General features: G+C 40.9%; 1 protein-coding gene across 1 annotated transcript in view; it reads left to right on the forward strand.

Moving 5' to 3' along the window:
• Positions 1-27,061, forward strand: part of LOC139755679 (endoplasmic reticulum aminopeptidase 1-like) — a 383,172-nt gene that overhangs the window by 292,988 nt on the left and 63,123 nt on the right. Inside the window, exons 13-15 of the mRNA XM_071674326.1 lie at positions 314-532; positions 2,185-2,334; positions 23,838-23,960. Coding sequence (XP_071530427.1) covers positions 314-532; positions 2,185-2,334; positions 23,838-23,960 — 492 coding nt within the window. The remainder of the gene's footprint in view (positions 1-313; positions 533-2,184; positions 2,335-23,837; positions 23,961-27,061) is intronic.

The following is a 27,061-nucleotide window of genomic DNA, read 5'->3' on the forward strand; positions in this document are numbered from 1 at the left end:
CTTCTTGTTTTTTTTAACTTTACAGTCTTTTGACCTTTATATTTTAGTCAAGATTAATGATCAAACTTTACTTTCAGGTTTCATATGTTTATATACTTTTTTCATGTTTTGTGTGATTACCCACCATAATCATTGTAAAAGCGTAAAACTTTCAGCACAGTCTCTTCCTGAATCGTTTATAGTAATGATCATAGTTTTTGATAGTATATCTATGAATATTAGTTTCTCATGAGTGTAACCCTTAAACCTGAGATGAAGTATTGTTTGATTCCTCGATATTGTATAGGTGATAATCTTGTTTCTTTATCATTAGGGCAGGCACCATCAGTGCTACTGTAGCGCTCAACTTAAGCTTGTACCTCAAGCAAGAAACGAAGTACACACCATGGCACACGGCTCTTGGACACCTATTCCAGTGGGTACAACTCTTCAATTATCCAGCCCACACACTGATGCTAGAATACATCTGCACGCTTGTTGAACCACATTATGAAAGAATTGGGTGGAAAGACAAAGGAACACATCTAGAACGGTATGCAACCCCTATGATTTCATACATAATTTCAGTGAATTTTGTGTGCATTTACCAGCAAATGCTAAAATGATACCTATGACATGGCTTAGCATCAGACAACATAGCCATCTTAGAATACCAATGTAAGCTACATGATAGGGTGATCAGTTTTTCTCTAGTAATTTTCTATTGGACATTGCCCATTATAAGGCAAGTTCACCGTCATTCAGTTAACTCTACATCCTGGGTATGGTATTGCAGGTCATACAAAAAAAAACAACTTTTTTATTTACTTCTGCTTATTAACTTATTATGGATTAGTAATGTGCTGTCATCATATTCTAGCCAGATATTTTTAGCAGGAATTTATCTGATTCATCTTGAATATACAGATTATTAAAGCTTTTAAGTGAAGGTTTTAAAACTGTTTAAGAAAAAATATACCGGTTGGATATGTCTTTTGAATGATGCAGCTTTACAAGCTTTGCCAATACCTTATGCCATGCTTGTGTAGGTGTACAAACTGTATATGATTCATAAACTTCTGATGTTCTAAGGCATATATGTTTTTTCAGATTCCTCATTTCTCAAGATATCTGAGCTGTACAAGTATCTTTGTACAAGTATCTCACCTTAAGCACTTCTTAGTGTACAGTTTTCTCAAATATCATTGCAATGTAATCATCAACATTATAAGCTTTTTGAGGTGAACATGCTTCTTAGGCTTAAATGAAGGACTGCTTCTTCCTCAGTTATCTTTAGCTCATCATATCACCAAAGTTGGTCGCTACAGTCTGAACCTAAAGATTTTAATATATCTCATGAATTAGAGACAAAATCAAACATTAGCATCTGGTATTCATCCACTGAAGCATATCTGATGAGCAGTTGAGGAAATTATCTCATCAGTGTCTCACCCACACATGGCTTCTGTCACAAACAGACAGAATTTGAGGTTTTGCAGTGATACCCATTATGATTATTTATTAGTGCTAATATCAAGTGTTGATATGCAAATGTTGAGTATGAGTAAAATGACTTTTTTGGTTTTATTGAGATAATGGTTCTCAAAGGACCTACTCTCCTGACTTTAGGTAGAGAAATGAAAAGCCACAAACTAAGATGTTAGAAAATAGTCCATATCCAAAACATGACCAAGAAACAAGAAGAAAACTTCACTCATGCACTCAAGCATATTTACTTATTCTGCTGTTAGTATGACTAGAAGTTTCCGGACTTTCCCTGATTGTGATTACACTGTGAGTGGAAAGTCATCTTTACCCATCACTCATTTCAGAAACCATCTACAACCTTTCACTATCCTCAGCTTACACAACCAACTAACCAGACTCCCAACCCAACACCTCCAACAGCCATCCTTGCCAGACATTACCTTCTGCTTCCCATCACTATGCACAAGGAGCACCTGGAGCATGGTTCACAAACTGTCCTTCTACCTCCAGCTCATCCAACCTGCATAACCACCAAAAAGATTTACATAAACTTCAGGAAAGCCAGCTGGTCAGTCTTCATACTGTGCTAAGGAACAAAGCTCCAAAACTTCAGTATAGGCAATTTCCCATACCTAGATCATGCAGTCTTACACTTCATCACCATCCCATCACCATTCATAGATGTTGAGCTGTAACATAACTGAAATATAATTTCAGGTTGCTGCGGTCAGAAATATTATCAGCAGCAGTACAGTGTCGTAACCCAAATGCCATAAAAGAAGCTCAGAGACAGTTCTCAGGTTGGCGCCAAAACAAGGATTCCATACCACCCAATCTCCGATCAGTTGTATATAACACTGGAGTAAGGTGAGTGACCACTTGTATCCTGATTGAAAAGAAATGCTCCTTTTTGCTTAAGCCCACACTCACAAGACTTAACAAGGCTTAGCAAAGAGCAATTTTTATAATAGTTATTATAGCCAAATGCCTTTTAGCCATGCTTGTACTGTTCCAAGCTGCAGCATCCTCACAATCATCTGCATGTACCTCAAACTCTGTATTGATCATCAGTATCTCTTTGCCGTAAGAACTCAGCTATAGTTGATACACCATTAATCCTTTTCATGACTAGGATAACAATATCAGCATAATGCTAGAACTTTTGTATTTTCCTTTTACTTTTTACATCTACTGGCTAGAGTAGGAAACACAACAATATTGTCACTTCTTCCTTATTTTTTTTCATTTTTATACTACAACACACTCTTTGATATCTGCATACATACTTCTTTAGACTCAAGAGGATAGTTGATATATACATAATATTGACAGTCATATAAATGTACGTTACATCAAGCACTATAGTTTTTTAAAAGTCACTGATATTAATCCCTTAAATGCTCTGTGTGTCATACGATGCTTTCCCATGAAACTGCTCCATGCATCACATGTTTTAAATGATCCCACCTTCATCGGAATTCCCAGGTGAAACATGACTTCACGAGTGAGCCATGTACATTGCTACTGGCCTCCCATCAGAACCAGCATTCCCACACTCCTCAGTTACCCACATATCACCTTGGAAGAATGACATGCATTGCCATTTCATGATGCTTCACACAACCCTCATTTGATCAGTAAACTGCTTGTGCATTTACTTTAGTTGTACGTAGGCAAAGCTCAGCCTTAAGAGTAGAAGATGAAACCACACCTGGAAAAAATCACAGATCACATCATATAGCTGAGAGAATGGAACCTCCATGCCACCTGCTCACCTTCTTCTCCCAAAGTGCATGCATAGGGGTTTTGTAATGCTCTCAGTATGTGCCCACTGATCAGTAAATGTTATGCAAGAATAATGTGCTGCCTATGTACATAAGTGAAAGCCCGCAAATCACATCATAGCACTAAGAGAAAGGACCATCTGTGATGTTTGCTCCCCCTCCTCTCCTCAGGTATGTGCATTGACACTGCGTAGTGTCCCATGTTAGTGTTCACTTATTGCTAAAGTATTTTTTTCATTTACTCATGTTGTACATTCACAAAGTTCTGAAAACAATGTGACCATGCTGCTATTAACCATCCTCCTTTATTCACTCTGCACCCTACCAGAATGACATAGGGGTTGATATCCTACTTTTTTGTGTATTTCATATATTTCTGCATGCAATGAAAGTATTTTTAAAGAAATTTTTATCTATTTTCATTTGCACAATGTCGAGGGTCTGGTCTTTTATGTGTATCAGGGGCTAAATTTACTTCTCATTCCAATTATGGCAATTTTTTGGTTAGTTCTGTCATGGATAAATAAGATTTTTGACATTACCAACAAAAACTGCATAATTTTCCTCAGTTGAACCTTCCTCTTTATGGCACTAGTTCCTAAGGGTAAATGAACAGATCTACTTCAAATGTACACATTATATGCTCAAAACAAGTTATTATTAAAAAGTTATGATAGATTTATGGTTACATTATCAAGGGAGCAAATGATTTCAGCTGAATTTGAAAATTGACTGCAAACTGTTTTGTTTACATCAAGGTTCTGGTCTTATCCATTCATATCAAATCTCCAGCTGTCACGTATGGTGAACCAAAACCAGAGCCCCCTATCCACAATCAGGTTCCACAAACCTTTCTGTGGTTCCCCCAACAAACTCACATGTTCTGGCTCAGCCCGTTGACAGTACAACATCCTCTGTAATTGTCATTGCTCCAGTTTGCTTTATCTCTTGCACCTCTCTCACCCTCCTGCATGTTCAGGCCACAAGCCATCAAAGCATCTCTCATTTTATCCTTCCACCTCCTCCTTAATTTCCCTTTTTCTTTGTTCCTGCTCTTCTGGTAAGTTTACCTTCTTAGTCATCCTTTCCATATGTCCAAACTATTTCAGCACACCCTCTTCAGCCCTTTCATACATATTTGTCATAACACCATACCTCTCTCTTACTCTATAATTTTTTGGGGGGCTACTCTCCTTATATCATATATTGTCCTCAAACGTTTAATTTCCAACACCCTGTCCTTTATATTTTTGTCTGAGACCCACATTTCACATCCATATAGCACCAATGAAACTACTATACCATCATACATACTCTTCTTTCCCTTTAAAGACAGAGAACTCTTCTTCCACATATTCCTTAGTGCACCCAAGACCGCACCCTCATCCTTCCTATGTCTCACTTCCACTCTCATGGTTCCATTCACTGCCATATCCACTCCCAGGTATGTAAAAGATTCCAATTCTTTCATTGAAATTAATACTACTAACAGCCTTTCTCTTTTCAGTGCTAAACCTAATATCCTTAATTTTTTTCACATTTAACCTCAGTTGTATCCTTTAACAAGGTCTTCCATACTCAGACATCAGCTTCAGCAGTTTCTCACTTGAATCTGCTACTAGTGTCAGATAATTAGCAAACAATGATTGACTCACCTCCTAGGCTCCCACACCCCCAGCTCCTCTTGCCAAGGCCCTTGCATTCATCTCCCTAACCACCCCATACATAATCGGATTAAACAGCCACGTGGCATCACGCAACCCTGCTGCAGACCCACCTTCACCTGGAACCGCTCACCCTCCTCTCTACCCACTCACACACACATGCCTTTCTCTATAAAGACTCCACACTGCTTCTAAAAGGTTTCATTGCATACCATATTTTCATAGCGATGTCCTTAAAGCATCTCTATCAATCCTATCATATACTTTTGCCAGATCCATAAATGCCACATACAAATCCCTCTGATCCTCTGAGTATTTTTCACATGCATTCTTCAAAGCATATATCTGATACCCACACCCTCTACCACTCCTGAAACCACGCTATCCCCCACCCCCTAGTCTGATGCTCTGTGCTGTCAACCATCTTTTACAGCTTACCTGAAAGATTCTCCAAACAAGTACCACTGTAAAGCTAATTCTCACCTTTGCCCCCCCTTGTCTTTATACAGTGGGACCATACATACATTGAGAATCCTAACTAATTTATTAACAACACTCTCACCCCCTTACTTAAGAAATTCAATTACAGTTCCATCCACGTCAGCCACCATGCTACATTTCATGTTATGCAAGGCTTTCTCTGCATTTTCTCTTTTCACCAGACTGCTTGCAAAGACTGTCTCACCTTGCATACCACCATTCTTACATCTGCAATTCTTTCATCAGACACATTCAGCAGTCCTTCAAAGCACTCATATTATCAATTCAAGGGGCACAGAATTTAAAACAGGTGAAACTTTTCTAGAACAGTTGATTAAAAAAACAGCAAGAGGTAAAAACATTTTTTATATTGTCCTTGCCAGTAACACAAACTTAATCAACACATGTAAAGTAAGCAAGAGTTCGTCAAAGAGCTGTCAATGAATTGAACCAGGGCATGTGAAGCATCTGGGGTAAACCATGGAAAGGTCTGTGGGGCCTGGCTGTGGAAAGGGAGCTGTGGTTTTGGTGCATTATACATGACAGCTAGAGATTGCGTGTGAACGAATGTGGCCTTTTTTGTCTGTTCCTGGTGCTGCCTCGCAGCATATATTTATATTTACTTTGTTGCTGTCTCCCGCGTTAGCGAGGTAGGGCAAGGAAACAGACGAAAGAATGGCCTAACCCACCCACATAAACATGTATATACATACATGTCCACACAAGCAAATATACATACCTATACATCTCAACATATACATATATATGTATATACACACACAGACGTATACATATATACACATCTACATAATTCACACTGTTTGCCTTTATTCATTCCCATCGCCACCCCAGCACATCAGAAAAATAACCCCCTCCCCCCGCATGTGCGTGAGATAATGCTAGGAAAAGACAACAAAGGCCACATTCGTTCACACTCAGTCTAGCTGTCATGTAATAATGCACCAAAACCACAGTTCCCTTTCTATATCCAGGCCCCACAGAATTTCCATGGTTTACCCCAGACACTTCACATGCCCTGGTTCAATCCATTGGGAGCACGTCGACCCCGGTATACCACATCGTTCCAATTCACTCTATTCCTTGCAAGCCTTTCACCCTCCTGCATGTTCAGGACCCAATCACTCAAAATCTTTTTCACTCCATCTTTCCACCTCCTATTTGGTCTCCCAGTTCTCCTCGTTCCCTTCACCTCTGACACATACATCCTCTTAGTCAATCTTTCCTCACTCATTCTCTCCATGTGACCAAACCATTTCAAAACACCCTCTTCTGCTCTCTCAACCACACTCTTTTTATTACCACACATCTCTCTTACCCTATTGTTACTTTCTCGATCAAACCACCTCACACCACATATTGTCCTCAAACATCTCATTTCCAGCACATCCACCCTCCTCCGCACAACTCTATCCATAGCCCACGCCTCGCAAACATATAACATTGTTGGAACCACTATTCCTTCAAACATACCCATTTTTGCTTTCCGAAATAATGTTCTCGACTTCCACACATTCTTCAATGCTCCCAGAACTTTTGCCCCCTCCCCCACCCTATGATTCACTTCTGCTCCCATGGTTCCATCCGCTGCCAAATCCACTCCCAGATATCTAAAACACTTCACATCCTTCAGTTTTTCTCCATTCAAACTTACTTCCCAATTGACTTGTCCCTCAACCCTACTGAACCTAATAACCTTGCCCTTATTCCCATTTACTCTCAGCTTTCCTCTTTCACACACTTTACCAAACTCCGTCACCAGCTTCTGCAGTTTCTCACATGAATCAGCCACCAGTGCTGTATCATCGGTGAACAACAACTGACTCACTTCCCAAGCTCTCTCATCCACAACAGATTGCATACTTGCCCCTCTTTCCAAAACTCTTGCATTCACCTCCCTAACAACCCCATCCATAAACAAATTAAACAACCATGGAGACATCACACACCCCTGCCGCAAACCAACATTCACTGAGAACCAATCACTTTCCTCTCTTCCTACACGTACACATGCCTTACATCCTCGATAAAACTTTTCACTGCTTCTAACAACTTGCCTCCCACACTATATATTCTTAATACCTTCCACAGAGTATCTCTATCAACTCTATTATATGCCTTCTCCAGATCCATAAATGCTACATACACATCGATTTGCTTTTCTAAATATTTCTCACATACATTCTTCAAAGTAAACACCTGATCCACACATCTTCTACCACTTCTGAAACCACACTGCTCTTCCCCAATCTGATGCACTGTACATGCTTTCACCCTCTCAATCAATACCCTCCCATATAATTTACCAGGAAAACTCAACAAACTTATACCTCTGTAATTTGAGCACTTACTTTTATCCCCTTTGCCTTATTACAATGGCACTATGCAAGCATTCTGCCAATCCTCAGGCACCTAACCATGAGTCATACATATATTAAATAACCTTGCCAACCAGTCAACAATACATTCATCCCCTTTTCTAATGAACTCCACTGCAATACCATCCAAACTCGCAGCCTTGCAGGATTTCATCTTCCGCAAAGCTTTTACTACCTCTTCTCTGTTTACCAAATCATTCTCCCTAACTCTTTCACTTTGCACACCACCTCGACCAAAACACCTTATATCTGCTACTCTATCATCAAACACATTCAACAAACCTTCAAAATACTCGCTCCATCTCCTTACATCAACACTACTTGTTATCACCTCCCCATTAGCCGCCTTCACTGAAGTTCCCATTTGTTCCCTTGTCTTACGCACTTTATTTACCTCCTTCCAAATTATCTTTTTATTGTCCCAAAAATTTGATGATACTCTCTCACCCCAACTATCATTTGCCCTCTTTTTCACCTCTTGCACCTTTCTCTTGACCTCCTGCCTCTTTCTTTTATACATCTCCTACTCATTTGCATTATTTCCTTGCAAAAATCGTCCAAATGTCTCTCTCTTCTCTTTCACCAATAATCTTACTTCTTCATCTAACCACTCACTACCCTTTCTAATCTGCCCACCTCCCACACATCTCATGCCACAAGCATCTTTTGCACAAGCCATCACTGCTTCTCTAAATACATCCCATTCCTCCCCCACTCCCCTTATGTTCTTTGTTCTCACCTTTTTCCATTCTGTACTCAGTCTCTCCTGGTACTTCCTCATACAAGTCTCCTTCCCAAGCTCACTTACTCTCACCACTATCTTCACCCCAACTTTCTCTCCTCTTTTCTGAAAACCTCTACAAATCTTCATCTTTGCCTCCACAGGATAATGATCAGACATCCCCCCAGTTGCACCTCTCAGCACATTAACATCCAAAAGTCTCTCTTTCAAGCGCCTATCAATTAACACGTAATCCAATAATGCTTTCTGTCCATCTCTCCTACTTACATATGTATACTTATGTATATCTCTATTTTTAAACCAGGTATTCCCATTCACCAGTCCTTTTTCAACACTTAAATCTACAAAGGTCTTCACCATTTCCATTTACAACACTGAACACCCCATGTACACCAATTATTCTCTCAACTGCCACATTACTCACCTTTGCATTCAAATAACCCATCACTGTAACCCGGTCTCATGCATCAAAACTACTAACACACTCACTCAGCTGCTCCCAAAATCACTTGCCTCTCATGATCTTTCTTCTGATGCCCAGGTGCATATGCATCAATAATCACCCATCTCTCTCCATCCACTTTCAGTTTTACTCATATCAATCTAGATCTTACTTTCTTCCACTCTATCACATACTCCCACCACTCCTGTTTCAGGAGTAGTGCTACTCCTTCCCTTGCTCTTGTCCTCTCACTAACCCCTGACTTTACTCCCAAGACATTCCCAAACCACTCTTCCCCTTTACCCTTGACCCTTGAACCTCGTTTCACTCACAGCCAAAGCATCCAGGTTCGTTTCCTCAAACATACTGCCTATCTCTCCTTTTTTCTCATCTTGGTTACATCCAGACACATTTAGACGCCCCAATCTGAGCCTTCGAGGAGGATGAGCACTCCCCGCATGACTCCTTCTTATGTTTCCCTTTTTAGAAAGTGAGGAATGCGTGGGAAGTATTCTTTCTCCCCAATTCCCAGGGATAATATATATATATATATATATTTTTTTTTTTTTTTTTTTATACTTTGTCGCTGTCTCCCGCGTTTGCGAGGTAGCGCAAGGAAACAGACGAAAGAAATGGCCCAACCCCCCCCCCATACACATGTACATACACACGTCCACACACACAAATATACATACCTACACAGCTTTCCATGGTTTACCCCAGACGCTTCACATGCCTTGATTCACTCCACTGACAGCACGTCAACCCCTGTATACCACATCGCTCCAATTCACTCTATTCCTTGCCCTCCTTACACCCTCCTGTATGTTCAGGCCCCGATCACACAAAATCTTTTATATATATATATATATATATATATATATATATATATATATATATATATATATATATATATATATATATATCCTGTCTCTTTCTTTTATACGTCTCCCACTCAATTTCATTTTTTCCCTGCAAAAATCGTCCAAATGCCTCTCTCTTCTCTTTCACTAATACTCTTACTTCTTCATCCCACCACTCACTACCCTTTCTAATCAACCCACCTCCCACTCTTCTCATGCCACAAACATCTTTTGCGCAATCCATCACTGATTCCCTAAATACATCCCATTCCTCCCCCACTCCCCTTACTTCCATTGTTCTCACCTTTTTCCATTCTGTACTCAGTCTCTCCTGATACTTCCTCACACAAGTGTCCTTCCCAAGCTCACTTACTCTCACCACCCTCTTCATCCCAACATTCACTCTTCTTTTCTGAAAACCCATACAAATCTTCACCTTAGCCTCCGCAAGATAATGATCAGACATCCCTCCAGTTGCACCTCTCAGCACATTAACATCCAAAAGTCTCTCTTTCGCGCGCCTGTCAATTAACACGTAATCAAATGACGCTCTCTGGCCATCTCTCCTACTTACATAAGTATACTTATGTATATCTCGCTTTTTAAACCAGGTATTCCCAATCATCAGTCCTTTTTCAGCACATAAATCTACAAGCTCTTCACCATTTCCATTTACAACACTGAACACCCCATGTATACCAATTATTCCCTCAACTGCCACATTACTAACCTTTGCATTCAAATCACCCAACACTATAACCCGGTCTCGTGCATCAAAACCACTAACACACTCATTCAGCTGCTCCCAAAACACTTGCCTCTCATGATCTTTCTTCTCATGCCCAGGTGCATATGCACCAATAATCACCCATCTCTCTCCATCAACTTTCAGTTTTACCCATATTAATCGAGAGTTTACTTTCTTACATTCTATCATATACTTCCACAACTCCTGTTTCAGGAGTACTGCTACTCCTTCCCTTGCTCTTGTCCTCTCACTAACCCCTGACTTTACTCCCAAGACATTCCCAAACCACTCTTCCCCTTTACCCTTGAGCTTCGTTTCACTCAGAGCAAAAACATCCAGGTTCCTTTCCTCAAACATACTACTATTTGTATGTAGCATTTATGGATCTGGAGAAGGCATATGATAGAGTTGATAGAGATGCTCTGTGGAAGGTATTAAGAATATATGGTGTGGGAGGCAAGTTGTTAGAAGCAGTGAAAAGTTTTTATCGAGGATGGAAGGCATGTGTACGTGTAGGAAGAGAGGAAAGTGATTGGTTCTCAGTGAATGTAGGTTTGCGGCAGGGGTGTATGATGTCTCCATGGTTGTTTAATTTGTTTATGGATGGGGTTGTTAGGGAGGTGAATGCAAGAGTTTTGGAAAGAGGGGCAAGTATGAAGTCTGTTGGGGATGAGAGAGCTTGGGAAGTGAGTCAGATGTTGTTCGCTGATGATACAGCGCTGGTGGCTGATTCATGTGAGAAACTGCAGAAGCTGGTGACTGAGTTTGGTAAAGTGTGTGAAAGAAGAAAGTTAAGAGTAAATGTGAATAAGAGCAAGGTTATTAGGTACAGTAGGGTTGAGGATCAATTCAATTGGGAGGTGAGTTTGAATGGAGAAAAACTGGAGGAAGTGAAGTGTTTTAGATATCTGGGAGTGGATCTGGCAGCGGATGGAACCATGGAAGCGGAAGTGGATCATAGGGTGGGGGAGGGGGTGAAAATTCTGGGAGCCTTGAAGAATGTGTGGAAGTCGAGAACATTATCTCGGAAAGCAAAGATGGGTATGTTTGAAGGAATAGTGGTTCCAACAATGTTGTATGGTTGCGAGGCGTGGACTATGGATAGAGTTGTGCGCAGGAGGATGGATGTGCTGGAAATGAGATGTTTGAGGACAATGTGTGGTGTGAGGTGGTTTGATCGAGTAAGTAACGTAAGGGTAAGAGAGATGTGTGGAAATAAAAAGAGCGTGGTTGAGAGAGCAGAAGAGGGTGTTTTGAAATAGTTTGGTCACATGGAGAGAATGAGTGAGGAAAGATTGACCAAGAGGATATATGTGTCGGAGGTGGAGGGAACGAGGAGAAGAGGGAGACCAAATTGGAGGTGGAAAGATGGAGTGAAAAAGATTTTGTGTGATCTGGGCCTGAACATGCAGGAGGGTGAAAGGAGGGCAAAGAATAGAGTGAATTGGAGCGATGTGGTATACCGGGGTTGACGTGCTGTCAGTGGATTGAATCAAGGCATGTGTATGGGGGTGGGTTGGGCCATTTCTTTCGTCTGTTTCCTTGCGCTACCTCGCAAACGCGGGAGACAGCAACAAAGCAAAAAAAAAAAAAAAAAAAAAAATATATATATATATATATATATATATATATATATATATATATATATATTTTAATATCTATATATATATATATATATATATATATATATATATGTGTATATATATGTATATATATATATATATATATGATCCCTGGGGATAGGGGATTAAGAATACTTCCCACGTATTCCCTGCGTGTCGTAGAAGGCGACTAAAAGGGGAGGGAGCGGGGGGCTGGAAATCCTCCCCTCTCGTTTTTTTTTTTTTTCCAAAAGAAGGAACAGTGAATTGGGCCAGGTGAGGGTATTCCCTCAAAGGCCCAGTCCTCTGTTCTTAATGCTACCTCGCTAACGCGGGAAATGGCGAATAGTTTAAAAAAAAAAGAAAAAGATATATATATATATATATATATATATATATATATATATATGGATGGTATTGCAGTGGAATTTATTAAAAAAGGGGGTGACTGTATTGTTGACTGGTTGGTAAGGTTATTTAATGTATGTATGACTCATGGTGAGGTGCCTGAGGATTGGCGGAATGCATGCATAGTGCCATTGTACAAAGGCAAAGGGGATAAGAGTGAGTGCTCAAATTACAGAGGTATAAGTTTGTTGAGTATTCCTGGTAAATTATATGGGAGGGTATTGATTGAGAGGGTGAAGGCATGTACAGAGCATCAGATTGGGGAAGAGCAGTGTGGTTTCAGAAGTGGTAGAGGATGTGTGGATCAGGTGTTTGCTTTGAAGAATGTATGTGAGAAATACTTAGAAAAGCAAATAGATTTGTATGTAGCATTTATGGATCTGGAGAAGGCATATGATAGAGTTGATAGAGATGCTCTGTGGAAGGTATTAAGAATATATGGTGTGGGAGGCAAGTTGTTAGAAGCAGTGAAAAGTTTTTATCGAGGATGTAAGGCATGTGTACGTGTAGGAAGAGAGGAAAGTGATTGGTTCTCAGTGAATGTAGGTTTGCGGCAGGGGTGTGTGATGTCTCCATGGTTGTTTAATTTGTTTATGGATGGGGTTGTTAGGGAGGTGAATGCAAGAGTTTTGGAAAGAGGGGCAAGTATGAAGTCTGTTGGGGATGAGAGAGCTTGGGAAGAGAGTCAGTTGTTGTTCGCTGATGATACAGTGCTGGTGGCTGATTCATGTGAGAAACTGCAGAAGCTGGTGACTGAGTTTGGTAAAGTGTGTGAAAGAAGAAAGTTAAGAGTAAATGTGAATAAGAGCAAGGTTATTAGGTACAGTAGGGTTGAGGGTCAAGTCAATTGGGAGGTGAGTTTGAATGGAGAAAAACTGGAGGAAGTGAAGTGTTTTAGATATCTGGGAGTGGATCTGGCAGCGGATGGAACCATGGAAGCGGAAGTGGATCATAGGGTGGGGGAGGGTGCGAAAATTCTGGGAGCCTTGAAGAATGTGTGGAAGTCGAGAACATTATCTCGGAAAGCAAAAATGGGTATGTTTGAAGGAATAGTGGTTCCAACAATGTTGTATGGTTGCGAGGCGTGGGCTATGGTTAGAGTTGTGCGCAGGAGGATGGATGTGCTGGAAATGAGATGTTTGAGGACAATGTGTGGTGTGAGGTGGTTTGATCGAGTAAGTAACGTAAGGGTAAGAGAGATGTGTGGAAATAAAAAGAGCGTGGTTGAGAGAGCAGAAGAGGGTGTTTTGAAATGGTTTGGGCACATGGAGAGAATGAGTGAGGAAAAATTGACCAAGAGGATATATGTGTCGGAGGTGGAGGGAACGAGGAGAAGAGGGAGACCAAATTGGAGGTGGAAAGATGGAATGAAAAAGATTTTGTGTGATCGGGGCCTGAACATGCAGGAGGGTGAAAGGAGGGCAAGGAATAGAGTGAATTGGAGCGATGTGGTATACCGGGGTTGACGTGCTGTCAGTGGATTGAATCAAGGCATGTGAAGCATCAGGGGTAAACCATGGAAAGCTGTGTAGGTATGTATATTTGCGTGTGTGGACGTATGTATATACATGTGTATGGGGGTGGGTTGGCCATTTCTTTCGTCTGTTTCCTTGCGCTACCTCGCAAACGTGGGAGACTGACAAAGCAAAAAAAAAAAAAAAAATATATATATATATTTTTTTTTCAAACTATTTGCCATTTCCCGCATTAGTAAGGTAGCATTAAGAACAGAGGACTGAGCCTCTGAGGGATATCCTCACCTGGCCCCCTTCTCTGTTCCCTCTTTTGGAAAATTAAAAAAAAACAAGAGGGGAGGATTTCCAGCCCCCCGCTTCCTCCCCTTTTAGTCGCCTTCTACGACACGCAGGGAATACATGGGAAGTACTCTTTCTACCCTATCCCCAGGGATAATGGTGGGGATTCAGCTTCTTCTACCATTCAGTACCTTAATAACAACATACAAATGTAAAGAGTCGTGTGGGGCCTCCTTGACCCATGCCAGGATTACTCAGAGGTCTTGCTGGTCCACCCTGACCCATCGTTGCTGGACTGCTGCCACTGCGAGGGTGCATCTGGCTTATGTTAGCAGGAGATCGTGGGTGTGCCATGCCTCCCATATTGGCTGGACTAGGGGCTTGGCCAGGACCACTCATCTGACCCATGTTTACTGGGCTCGCCCCACCCATCTGACCCCTATTAGCGGGACTCATGGGGTGCCCACTTCCACTCATCTGAGCCATAGTAGCCGGACTGTGAGCACCAGTCATTCCAGCCATTGCTGCAGAGTTTCTAGCCTGGGCAGCAGCATTTGCCATCATTTGGTTAGGTCCAGGGGGTATTTGTGCCATTGTAGTCATTGGCCCTTGTTGTCCTGGATACTGTGAGGTAACCTGTGCACCTCCCATACCTCCAGCCTGGCTCATGTGTATACCCATCCGTACCTGAAAATATGAGAGATTTAAGAAAAGAATTCTTGAGTACTGGGTTTAATAAACTTAATCTAGAGGAATCCTAAAAGCTGTGGTTATGGACAATTTTAGTTACATCACTTTGAAACCCAAAAACATAACATCTCTTGTTACTACTGGGTAACCTTTAATCAAATATGGCATATAATAGTGGTAATAATGCACTCTGCATTACAGAAATCCGAAGAGTGCAGCAACAAATTAAAATAGAATGATAAGATTTGATCACAGTTATGGGAAATGCCAGTAACAAGTTTTACAAAGTATATAACCTTAATTAATTAGCGAACAACAACTGACTCACTTCCCAAGCTCTCTCATCCACAACAGACTGCATACTTGCCCCTCTTTTCAAAACTCTTGCATTTACCTCCCTAACAACCCCATCCATAAAGAAATTAAACAACCATGGAGACATCACACACCCCTGCCGCAAACCTACATTCACTGAGAACCAATCACTTTCCTCTCTTCCTACACGTACACATGCCTTACATCCTCGATAAAAACTTTTCACTGCTTCTAACAACTTGCCTCCCACACCATATATTCTTAATACCTTTCCACAGAGCATCTCTATCAACTCTTACCATATGCCTTCTCCAGATCCATAAATGCTACATACAAATCCATTTGCTTTTCTAAGTATTTCTCACATACATTCTTCAAAGCAAACACCTGATCCACACATGCTCTACCACTTCTGAAACCACACTGCTCTTCCCCAATCTGATGCTCTGTACATGCCTTCACCCTCTCAATCAATACCCTCCCATATAATTTACCAGGAATACTCAACAAACTTATACCTCTGTAATTTGAGCACTCACTCTTATCCCCTTTGCCTTTGTACAATGGCACTATGCATGCATTCCACCAATCCTCAGGCACCTCACCATGAGTCATACATACATTAAATAACCTTACCAAACAGTCAATAATACAGTCACCCCCTTTTTTAATAAATTCCACTGCAATACCATCCAAACCTGCTGCCTTGCCGGCTTTCATCTTCCGCAAAGCTTTTACTACCTCTTTTCTGTTTACCAAATCATTTTCCCTAACCCTCTCACTTTGCACACCACCTCGACCAAAACACCCTATATCTGCCACTCTATCATCAAACACATTCAACAAACCTTCAAAATACTCACTCCATCTCATTCTCACATCACCACTACTTGTTATCACCTCCCCATTTGCACCCTTCACTGAAGTTCCCATTTGCTCCCTTGTCTTACGCACTTTATTTACCTCCTTCCAGAACATCTTTTTATTCTCCCTAAAATTTAATGATACTCTCTCACCCCAACTCTCATTTGCCCTCTTTTTCACCTCTTGCACCTTTCTCTTGACCTCCTGTCTCTTTCTTGTATACATCTCCCACTCAATTGCATTTTTCCCTGCAAAAATCGTCCAAATGCCTCTCTCTTCTCTTTTACTAATAATCTTACTTCTTCATCCCACCACTCATATATATATCCCTGGGGATAGGGGAGAAAGAATACTTCCCACGTATTCCCTGCATGTCGTAGAATGCGACTAAAAGGGGAGGGAGCGGGGGGCTGGAAATCCTCCCCTCTCATTATTTTTTTTTTTTAATTTTCCAAAAGAAGGAATAGAGAAGGGGGCCAGGTGAGGATATTCCCTTAAAGGCCCAGTTCTCTGTTCTTAACGCTACCTTGCTAACGCGGGAAATGGCGAATAGTTTGAAAGAAAAGAAAGAATAACATTTAAGATTTTTTTATTCATATGTAATTGCTTTTTCCAACTTTGTATAGGAAACATCAGGAATGTGATAATACTGGCCTCACTTACACATCTCCACTCTCCAGCTGTCAAGTATGATTTACTGAAACCAGCACTTACCATCCACAACCAGGTCTTTTAGATTGCTTCATATGCTCTGGATCAGTTCATTACCATCTTGTTGATCCTATATTTCACATGAATCCAGTTCATTCTATCCTATGCATGCCCTTCATTTTCCTGAATGTTTAGACCCCAGTACCCCAAAGCCTCCTTCAGTCATTCCTTTCATCTCCTTCTAGGTCTCCCTATTCCCATTTGTTTCATCTACTTTTAATATTAAGATCCTCTTAGTCAGTCTTTCTTTGCTCATCTTTGTTATATATATATATATATATATATATATATATTTTTTTTTTTTTGCTTTGTCGCTGTCTCCCGCGTTTGCGAGGTAGCGCAAGGAAACAGACGAAAGAAATGGCCCAACCCACCCCCATACACATGTATATACATACGTCCACACACGCAAATATACATACCTACACAGCTTTCCATGGTTTACCCCAGACGCTTCACATGCCTTGATTCAATCCACTGACAGCACGTCAACCCCGGTATACCACATCGCTCCAATTCACTCTATTCCTTGCCCTCCTTTCACCCTCCTGCATGTTCAGGCCCCGATCACACAAAATCTTTTTCACTCCATCTTTCCACCTCCAATTTGGTCTCCCTCTTCTCCTCGTTCCCTCCACCTCCGACACATATATCCTCTTGGTCAATCTTTCCTCACTCATTCTCTCCATGTGCCCAAACCATTTCAAAACACCCTCTTCTGCTCTCTCAACCACGCTCTTTTTATTTCCACACATCTCTCTTACCCTTACGTTACTTACTCGATCAAACCACCTCACACCACACATTGTCCTCAAACATCTCATTTCCAGCACATCCATCCTCCTGCACACAACTCTATCCATAGTCCACGCCTCGCAACCATACAACATTGTTGGAACCACTATTCCTTCAAACATACCCATTTTTGCTTTCCGAGATAATGTTCTCGACTTCCACACATTCTTCAAGGCTCCCAGAATTTTCGCCCCCTCCCCCACCCTATGATCCACTTCCGCTTCCATGTTTCCATCCGCTGCCAGATCCACTCCCAGATATCTAAAACACTTCACTTCCTCCAGTTTTTCTCCATTCAAACTCACCTCCCAATTGACTTGACCCTCAACCCTACTGTACCTAATAACCTTGCTCTTATTCACATTTACTCTTAACTTTCTTCTTTCACACACTTTACCAAACTCAGTCACCAGCTTCTGCAGTTTCTCACATGAATCAGCCACCAGCGCTGTATCATCAGCGAACAACAACTGACTCACTTCCCAAGCTCTCTCATCCCCAACAGACTTCATCCTTGCCCCTCTTTCCAAAACTCTTGCATTCACCTCCCTAACAACCCCATCCATAAACAAATTAAACAACCATGGAGACATCACACACCCCTGCCGCAAACCTACATTCACTGAGAACCAATCACTTTCCTCTCTTCCTACACGTACACATGCCTTACATCCTCGATAAAAACTTTTCACTGCTTCTAACAACTTGCCTCCCACACCATATATTCTTAATACCTTCCACAGAGCATCTCTATCAACTCTATCATATGCCTTCTCCAGATCCATAAATGCTACATACAAATCCATTTGCTTTTCTAAGTGATGGATTGCGCAAAAGATGCTTGTGGCATGAGAAGAGTGGGAGGTGGGTTGATTAGAAAGGGTAGTGAGTGGTGGGATGAAGAAGTAAGAGTATTAGTGAAAGAGAAGAGAGAGGCATTTGGACGATTTTTGCAGGGAAAAAATGAAATTGAGTGGGAGACGTATAAAAGAAAGAGACAGGAGGTCAAGAGAAAGGTGCAAGAGGTGAAAAAAAGGGCAAATGAGAGTTGGGGTGAGAGAGTATCATTAACTTTTAGGGAGAATAAAAAGATGTTCTGGAAGGAGGTAAATAAAGTGCGTAAGACAAGGGAGCAAATGGGAACTTCAGTGAAGGGCGCAAATGGGGAGGTGATAACAAGTAGTGGTGATGTGAGAAGGAGATGGAGTGAGTATTTTTATACCTCTGTAATTTGAGCACTCACTCTTATCCCCTTTGCCTTTGTACAATGGCACTATGCACGCATTCCGCCAATCCTCAGGCACCTCACCATGAGTCATACATACATTAAATAACCTTACCAACCAGTCAATAATACAGTCACCCCCTTTTTTAATAAATTCCACTGCAATACCATCCAAACCTGCTGCCTTGCCGGCTTTCATCTTCCGCAAAGCTTTTACTACCTCTTCTCTGTTTACCAAATCATTTTCCCTAACCCTCTCACTTTGCACACCACCTCGACCAAAACACCCTATATCTGCCACTCTGTTATCAAACACATTCAACAAACCTTCAAAATACTCACTCCATCTCCTTCTCACATCACCACTACTTGTTATCACCTCCCCATTTGCGCCCTTCACTGACGTTCCTATTTGCTCCCTTGTCTTATGCACTTTATTTACCTCCTTCCAGAAGACTATATGGTGTGGGAGGCAAGTTGTTAGAAGCAGTGAAAAGTTTTTATCGAGGATGTAAGGCATGTGTACGTGTAGGAAGAGAGGAAAGTGATTGGTTCTCAGTGAATGTAGGTTTGTGGCAGGGGTGTGTGATGTCTCCATGGTTGTTTAATTTGTTTATGGATGGGGTTGTTAGGGAGGTGAATGCAAGAGTTTTGGAAAGAGGGGCAAGTATGAAGTCTGTTGGGGATGAGAGAGCTTGGGAAGTGAGTCAGTTGTTGTTCGCTGATGATACAGCGCTGGTGGCTGATTCATGTGAGAAACTGCAGAAGCTGGTGACTGAGTTTGGTAAAGTATGTGAAAGAAGAAAGTTAAGAGTAAATGTGAATAAGAGCAACGTTATTAGGTACAGTAGGGTTGAGAGTCAAGTCAATTGGTAGGTAAGTTTGAATGGAGAAAAACTGGAGGAAGTAAAGTGTTTTAGATATCTGGGAGTGGATCTGGCAGCGGATGGAACCATGGAAGCGGAAGTGGATCATAGGGTGGGGGAGGGGGTGAAAATTCTGGGAGCCTTGAAGAATGTGTGGAAGTCGAGAACATTATCTCGGAAAGCAAAAATGGGTATGTTTGAAGGAATAGTGGTTCCAACAATGTTGTATGGTTGCGAGGCGTGGGCTATGGATAGAGTTGTGCGCAGGAGGATGGATGTGCTGGAAATGAGATGTTTGAGGACAATGTGTGGTGTGAGGTGGTTTGATCGAGTAAGTAACGTAAGGGTAAGAGAGATGTGTGGAAATAAAAAGAGCATGGTTGAGAGAGCAGAAGAGGGTGTTTTGAAATGGTTTGGGCACATGGAGAGAATGAGTGAGGAAAGATTGACCAAGAGGATATATGTGTCGGAGGTGGAGGGAACGAGGAGAAGTGGGAGACCAAATTGGAGGTGGAAAGATGGAGTGAAAAAGATTTTGTGTGATCGGGGCCTGAACATGCAGGAGGGTGAAAGGAGGGCAAAGAATAGAGTGAATAGGATCGATGTGGTATACCGGGGTTGACGTGCTGTCAGTGGATTGAATCAGGGCATGTGAAGCATCTGGGGTAAACCATGGAAAGCTGTGTAGGTATGTATATTTGCGTGTGTGGACGTATGTATATACATGTGTATGGGGGGGGTTGGGCCATTTCTTTCGTCTGTTTCCTTGCGCTACCTCGCAAACGCGGGAGACAGCGACAAAGTATAATAAAAAAAAATAATGTATAATCCAGCCTCTAGGGAAGAATAAACTTCTTTGTTAATTGCGCAGACCAGCTTCCATAACCAAGATTGAAACCTATGTGGTCTTGATCATGGGTAGCTCATGAATGTTTTACGATCAGCATTATTAACTGATGTATCACAGAGGCCCATAACATGATTAACAAACACAGTTAGAATAAAGCAAAATCTTTGCCTGAAAAGATGTAGATAAAACACACTATTCACTATACCAACATTCATGGTCTCTTTAGTACCTTTCCTGTGTTGAAGATAAGTCTAGTACCTCTAATGATATCTAGCTTGTCACTGAGACAGCTTTGTCTTTTGATTTTCTCACTAGTCTTTTTTTCATATCGAAGTATGATATCCACTCTCAATTCCAGTTCAAAGGCTGGTGTTTTTGTTTATTCTAACATCATCCCACCTGTTGCATACCTCAAGGACTTTGAGTCCCCAAATTTTGATATTTATTGGCTCAGGTCTTTCTCCCAACTACCACACTTTTCCCCCTGTTTCATCTATTGCTTTCCTCAATTCTACAATTTTTATATCTTTCTTTGTCTAAACTCCTGCCATGAGACTGTGGCATCCTATCACCCGCAAGCGTACATCTTCTACCTCGGAGTTTTCAACATTCATCATAGGGAACGGGTGAATTTTCTCCCATACGGATGATGGAGGGATTTAAGCCCTCACATTTTCCATTCTCAATGATTTAGAGTCAATCATCTCCCACCCTACTCATATTCCTGAACACTGTGACCACTCTCCTAATATTCTGGATCTGTACACCTTAAGTTCATCCTGTTGTAAGTACACAATCTCACCCCTAGTTGGTTCATCTGATCTCACTCTCATGAATGTATCTATTCTAATAGGACCTCCCCCTCCAGTAGCCCTCCTAAGTGTAAATACTTGCACTTCAACAAAGCTGACTGGAATAATTCATGTTACTTCTTTTCTGACTTTCCTAGGATAAATTATTGTCTCTTATGTGGTGATACATCTGTCTTAACCAGATGCATTGCAGACATTATCCTTGTGGAAATGGAAGCATTTTTCCCCTCTTTCTATAAGATGACCTCTTCATCCAGTCCATGGTTCAACCATTCCTGTTCAAAGGCCATTCAGGCCTGTTCAGCTTTTATTTGCACGTAATCACTGCAAGCATGTCATCCATGAGGCAAAGCATTTTTTTATTCAAAGGAAGTGTGATAACCTCTCCTTTTCATCTGCTGATAGGTCTTTCTGGTCTTAAGCTAAGGGCATCAAATTTCTTCTGTTGCTCTACCTTTCCTTCACTTTTCTGTTCTCACAATACTGTATCTGTCTCTCCTATAGACAAAGCAGTTCTCATTGGTTACCATTTCTCCCCTAACTCCACCTTGGATGACTTTAACTTTCCTTCACCCCTGATGCTCCTCTTCCTAATCCTATACCCCTTCCCATACCATAATCTCTTTCTGGACTCTTAGAAAAGAGCTTCTTCCTCTGGACACAAGCAAGCCTTATGGTCCCACTGGCATCCATCCCCTTGTACCGAAAGAGTGTGCCTCAGAACTTGCACCTGTGCTTGCATGTCTGTTCCATTTCTTTTTAGAAACCAAAACTTCTCCTTGGAAGCATGCATTGATACATCCCATCCCTAAGAAGGTTGACCATTCTGACCCTTCTCACTATTGTCCTATTGCCTTTTACATCTGTCATTTCCAGGTTTTGAATCCCTCCTCAACTTGAGACTCACAGTCTTCTCTCTGATCTCCAGTATGGCATCTAGAAAGTGAGATCCAATGGTAATATTTCTTTCCCAGCTGTGTAATGTCTGGTCATCATCCCTGAAAGATTTTGATGAGTCATGCATAGTTGCCCTTGACATGTCCAAAGCTTTTGACAGGGTGTGGCATCAGCATCTCATCTCTAAGCTGCCATCTTTTGGCTTCCCTCCCTTACTTTGCTCTTTCATATCTAGCTTCCTCTCTAGCCAGATATCTCTGTGATTGTTGATGGATCAACCTTCCCCCCTATCTCCAACAGCGGTCTCCCTAAAGGTTTTGTCTTGTCCTCTTCTCTTTTTTTTACTTTTTCTTTATACAATTTCCTCTCCTCCACAAATAATCAAATGCACTCATATGCTAATGGCTCAACATTGCATTCATCCACATCCTTCAATTCTGTTCCTCCTTCTTTCACCTGATCTGCATCTTGTCTTGATACAGCTTCCGTAATAAACTCAAGACTTAGACAGGATGTCTCAGTGGGGTAGATGAAATATTAGTAAGTTAAATGCTTCCAAAACCCAGTTTCTACTCATCTCGCTGTCAAAGACTCATCTCTCCTTTGACGGTTTTGTAATTCCATCTCTTGACTTAATGAACATACTTGGTAGTATTATAACATCCACTCTTTCTTGAAAACCCTACTTTATGGGAATAGCCATATCCCCTTAGGGAAATAGGTGTGTCTGCCTCTAAGACTCTGGGTGTCCTGTTTAGATGTTGAAACTTTTTTCATCTGAACAGTTGCTCCGTTTATACAAAGGATTGATTAATCCTTGTATGGAGTACTGCTCTCACACCTGAGATGGTTCTCACTCTGCATTTTTACTTATCAGAGTCTAACTTATAAACTTCCCAGGCTGTCTTCAGACTTGACCCTCTTGCACTGCTTGTGTGCCCTCACCACTAGCTAGACCACACAGAACTCAGCAAAGTGCTGCATCACATGATTACTGTGTGGTCATCGGCAACTCAAGGGTGGGCCACTTTGATAACATTCCTTCCCTACACGTTGAAGCTTTGGAACTCTCTACCTTCTCATTTCTTTCCCGATAACTATGACAAGGCACATTTTAAAAGACAGGTTTTTTGCTTCCTCCAAAATTTGTGAATACTTTCCCCTTTTGTTTCCCCCCTTTCATAGTTCTCTCTATATTTCAATTAAGGTCTGGCCTTGTGGACTTTTGTTCATGATTGGAGCATTCATTATAAAAGAACTAGAAAAAGGTATGAAAATTGGCCTGGATTCTTAGGATTCAGGGTACAGTAGGCATGTCTGTCTTCTAAGAAGGCTGGTTCAGAAATATACAATATGCACTTGATTCAACCAGTGTAAATTAAAATGAAATTAAAAGACTCTAGATTATGCCACATTGAAAGACACTTCATTATATCACATACAAACAGAATGTAAATTTACAGATATGGTACTGAAGAAGACTGGCAGCATTGTTGGCAGGTTTACAGTACATCCTCCATCCCGAGTGAGAAAAGACTTATGTTAAAGGCCATGGCCCAGACCCGAGATCCATGTCTCATACAACAGTAAGTATTTTGTACCAAGGACTGTTTGGTATAGTTGCCCATATTGTCATTACTAAAGAAGAATTGTCAGTATTTCTTTCATTCCATTTATATATCAAATTTTTGAATATGTTTATACCCATGTTTTCTGTAACAAGACATACTACAGACCCTTGAAAGGACAGCTCAAATGAAAATTTGTATGAGAATAAAGAAGAACACAGTGATTATGTTACAAAAGTATGCCCATGCTTTCAGGGCTTCATGAGCAGTATTACCTTAAAATCTGCAGATCTTTATGCCTTGGTTTTCACCATTTCATCAGCAGAAATTTAGCATGAAGATTAAGACCCACAGAGACCACTACAAATTTACACATTATGGTGATACTTTAAGAAAGGAAAGAGGAAAGCTCTATTCATGGGTACTTGAGGAAGGGGCAAGAGGGAGTATATTCCCCCTTTATATTATACAAAAAATTGCTTGTGGCATATTCATGGATTTAGTTACTTAAATGGAGCATATTTTTTGGACAGAAAAGGACAACCAATATTGCTGAAATCATTTAATCAAATATGTAATTAAATGTACTTTATGGTGGCCTAGATTATGAAATAATCCTTTAGCTTTAGATTTATTGCAGATGATAATACTGTTTGTAATATACACCTATCTCAACAAGTAGCTGGATGATTTACACATTTATAACAATATTTTACATGATATTTATTTGAAAAGTTATTGGGTAATTGATATTTGTGTTTGTGTTTAAACATGCATAACACATTCTTTGAGTCTTTTGAAATACAATGTAAAGGCTGATCTCCTACATTATACATACATGTTTTTTCTTCCCTTGAAAATATTTCTGTATGTGCCCTTAGGTCTTTTTCATGAATTTTCCTTTATCGAAGGACTTATTCACAAATTGAACACTTCTGATAGGCTCCTGTGGTAATTCATGGCATACCTTATCTGAAAATAGATTGTGTATGTTTTGCAGCTTACCTCTTTACTGTCATGTACAGCTTTCCTAGTCTTGCCAGGCCTCTGTTCTTTACTACTGCCTCTACTTAAAACTTTCATCTTTCTATGTATGTAATGGCACTGCTGTGATACCTTTAATAGTGCAGGTAGATGATCTCAAATCCAGAATGCTTAGAAGCTCCACAGAGGGGTATCATAGGACAGAAAATCTTCAATCACTCTTATAACCCCAGTCATTTATGACTGCAGCTCACACCCTCCAGAACCTCTGAATAAAAGACTAACTATTTTAGGTGTCATGTATGACACACACATGACATTCACTCTCTACATCAGTAACATCAACTCAAAACCAGCACTCATAGTAAACACCCTCAGAGCACTAACTGGCACCAGAATTGGACAAGGGCAAGAATCCTTCAGCTTCCTATACAAACAATTCATCCACTTCACTTTAAACTGTGCCTCACTTGTCTGGTCTTCCAACCTCCTAAAACTATGATAAAGCTCAAACCACACAGATTAGTGCATTGAGACAATTACTGGCTGTGTAGTAACTACAAACACTCAACACTTTCACAATGAAAATAAGAGCCTCCCAATACAGTCCCACCCCAACATGCTTGCACTCACTTCTATGCAACAGCACTAGACCTCTCCCACCCTAACCACTTTATATGTAAACAACAACCCCCTAGTAGAAATAAAAAGCTTACCCTTGACTCACTTTTCAGTAACCTTTACTCTCAAATTTCCCGCACCCAACAAATAGAACAGTGTAAAACATATTCACACTGAAATTGCTGGCAAGCACTAAACAACTCACTCCAAATTCAGTCTTAACCTCCAGGCCTCCAGACATGCACTCATCAGAAACCATGCTCCCCAGACAGACATGAGTCATACTCTCCTACTTATGCTCTGAACATCACCCATCACTACAGTATTACAAATAATGTTTCAACATATCCCAAGGCCCTTCATGCTCACAATGCATCTCCCATAAAAAAACACTAAGTACTCACTACTCATTTGCCTTGTACTTTTTGCACATATTTGCACTCACAACATCACAACACTTTATGATCTGTGGTCCTGACTGGTGGACATGATCAGCTTTCTGAGTACTGCAGGAGTCTCGTAAGGATAGAAGTGACTTTTTGGGAAAAAAGGTAAGGTAAAGCAGGCATATATGTATGTTTATTTGTATACTATTACTACAGGACCAGTTTTTATGAAAAGTCTGGTGTTCCTAGGACCTTTCTGAAGGCTCCTGCATTCCAAGGCTGCGCTATATCCAGTAACAGAGAAATATAGACTCCTTTGGAGTGAGAAGTTCTTTGATGGCACTGTATTCCCAGTGATTTAGCCTCACTAAAGATGACTTTTCACTCACAGTGTAATCCTGAGCAGGCATAGTTCAGTCACACCTTCAGATTTAAATCACCCTTCTCTAATATTTGGTCTCTTGTATCAAAACGACTGACGCACTCACTTCTGTGCTCCCAGAACACTTGCCTCTCTTCATCATTCTTCTCCTGGCCAGGTGCTTAAACACTAATAATCATCCATCTCTTTTAGTCCTTTTTGATTTTTACCCACATCAGTCTGGAGCTCATCTCCTTAGATTCTTTTACACTCATTCCCAAAACTCCTACTTCAAAATTAGTGTTACCCTTTTCTTTGCTTTTTCCCTCTTACTAACCCCTGACTTTATCCTTGAGACATTCCCAAACCATTCTTTCCTCAGACTTTGTGCTTTATTCACTCAGATCTAGAATATCCATTTTACTTTCATCAAACACACCACCTGTCTCTCCTTTCTTCTTCTCTTGGTTACACTGACACGTTCAGATACCTTAACCCAAGCCTTTGGAGGAGGATGAGCACTCCTCACCTGGCTCCTTCTTTTCCATCTTTTAGAAACTGAAATACAAGAATAGGAGAATTTCTAATCTCCCACTCCTACCTCTCTTAGTCATCTTCTATGACACAAGGAATACATGGATAGAATTCCTTCTCTGCTTTCCCCAAGTTTTTGGGAAAGAGGAAATAATATGAGTGAGAAAAAGATGTTGAAAGTAAGTGCACTTGGAAAAGAGACTTTTGCTAAGAAATCTGTTAGAGATTGCATT

The sequence above is a fragment of the Panulirus ornatus genome, chromosome 19 (assembly GCF_036320965.1).
Source record: "Panulirus ornatus isolate Po-2019 chromosome 19, ASM3632096v1, whole genome shotgun sequence".
NCBI classification, from domain to species: domain Eukaryota; kingdom Metazoa; phylum Arthropoda; class Malacostraca; order Decapoda; family Palinuridae; genus Panulirus; species Panulirus ornatus.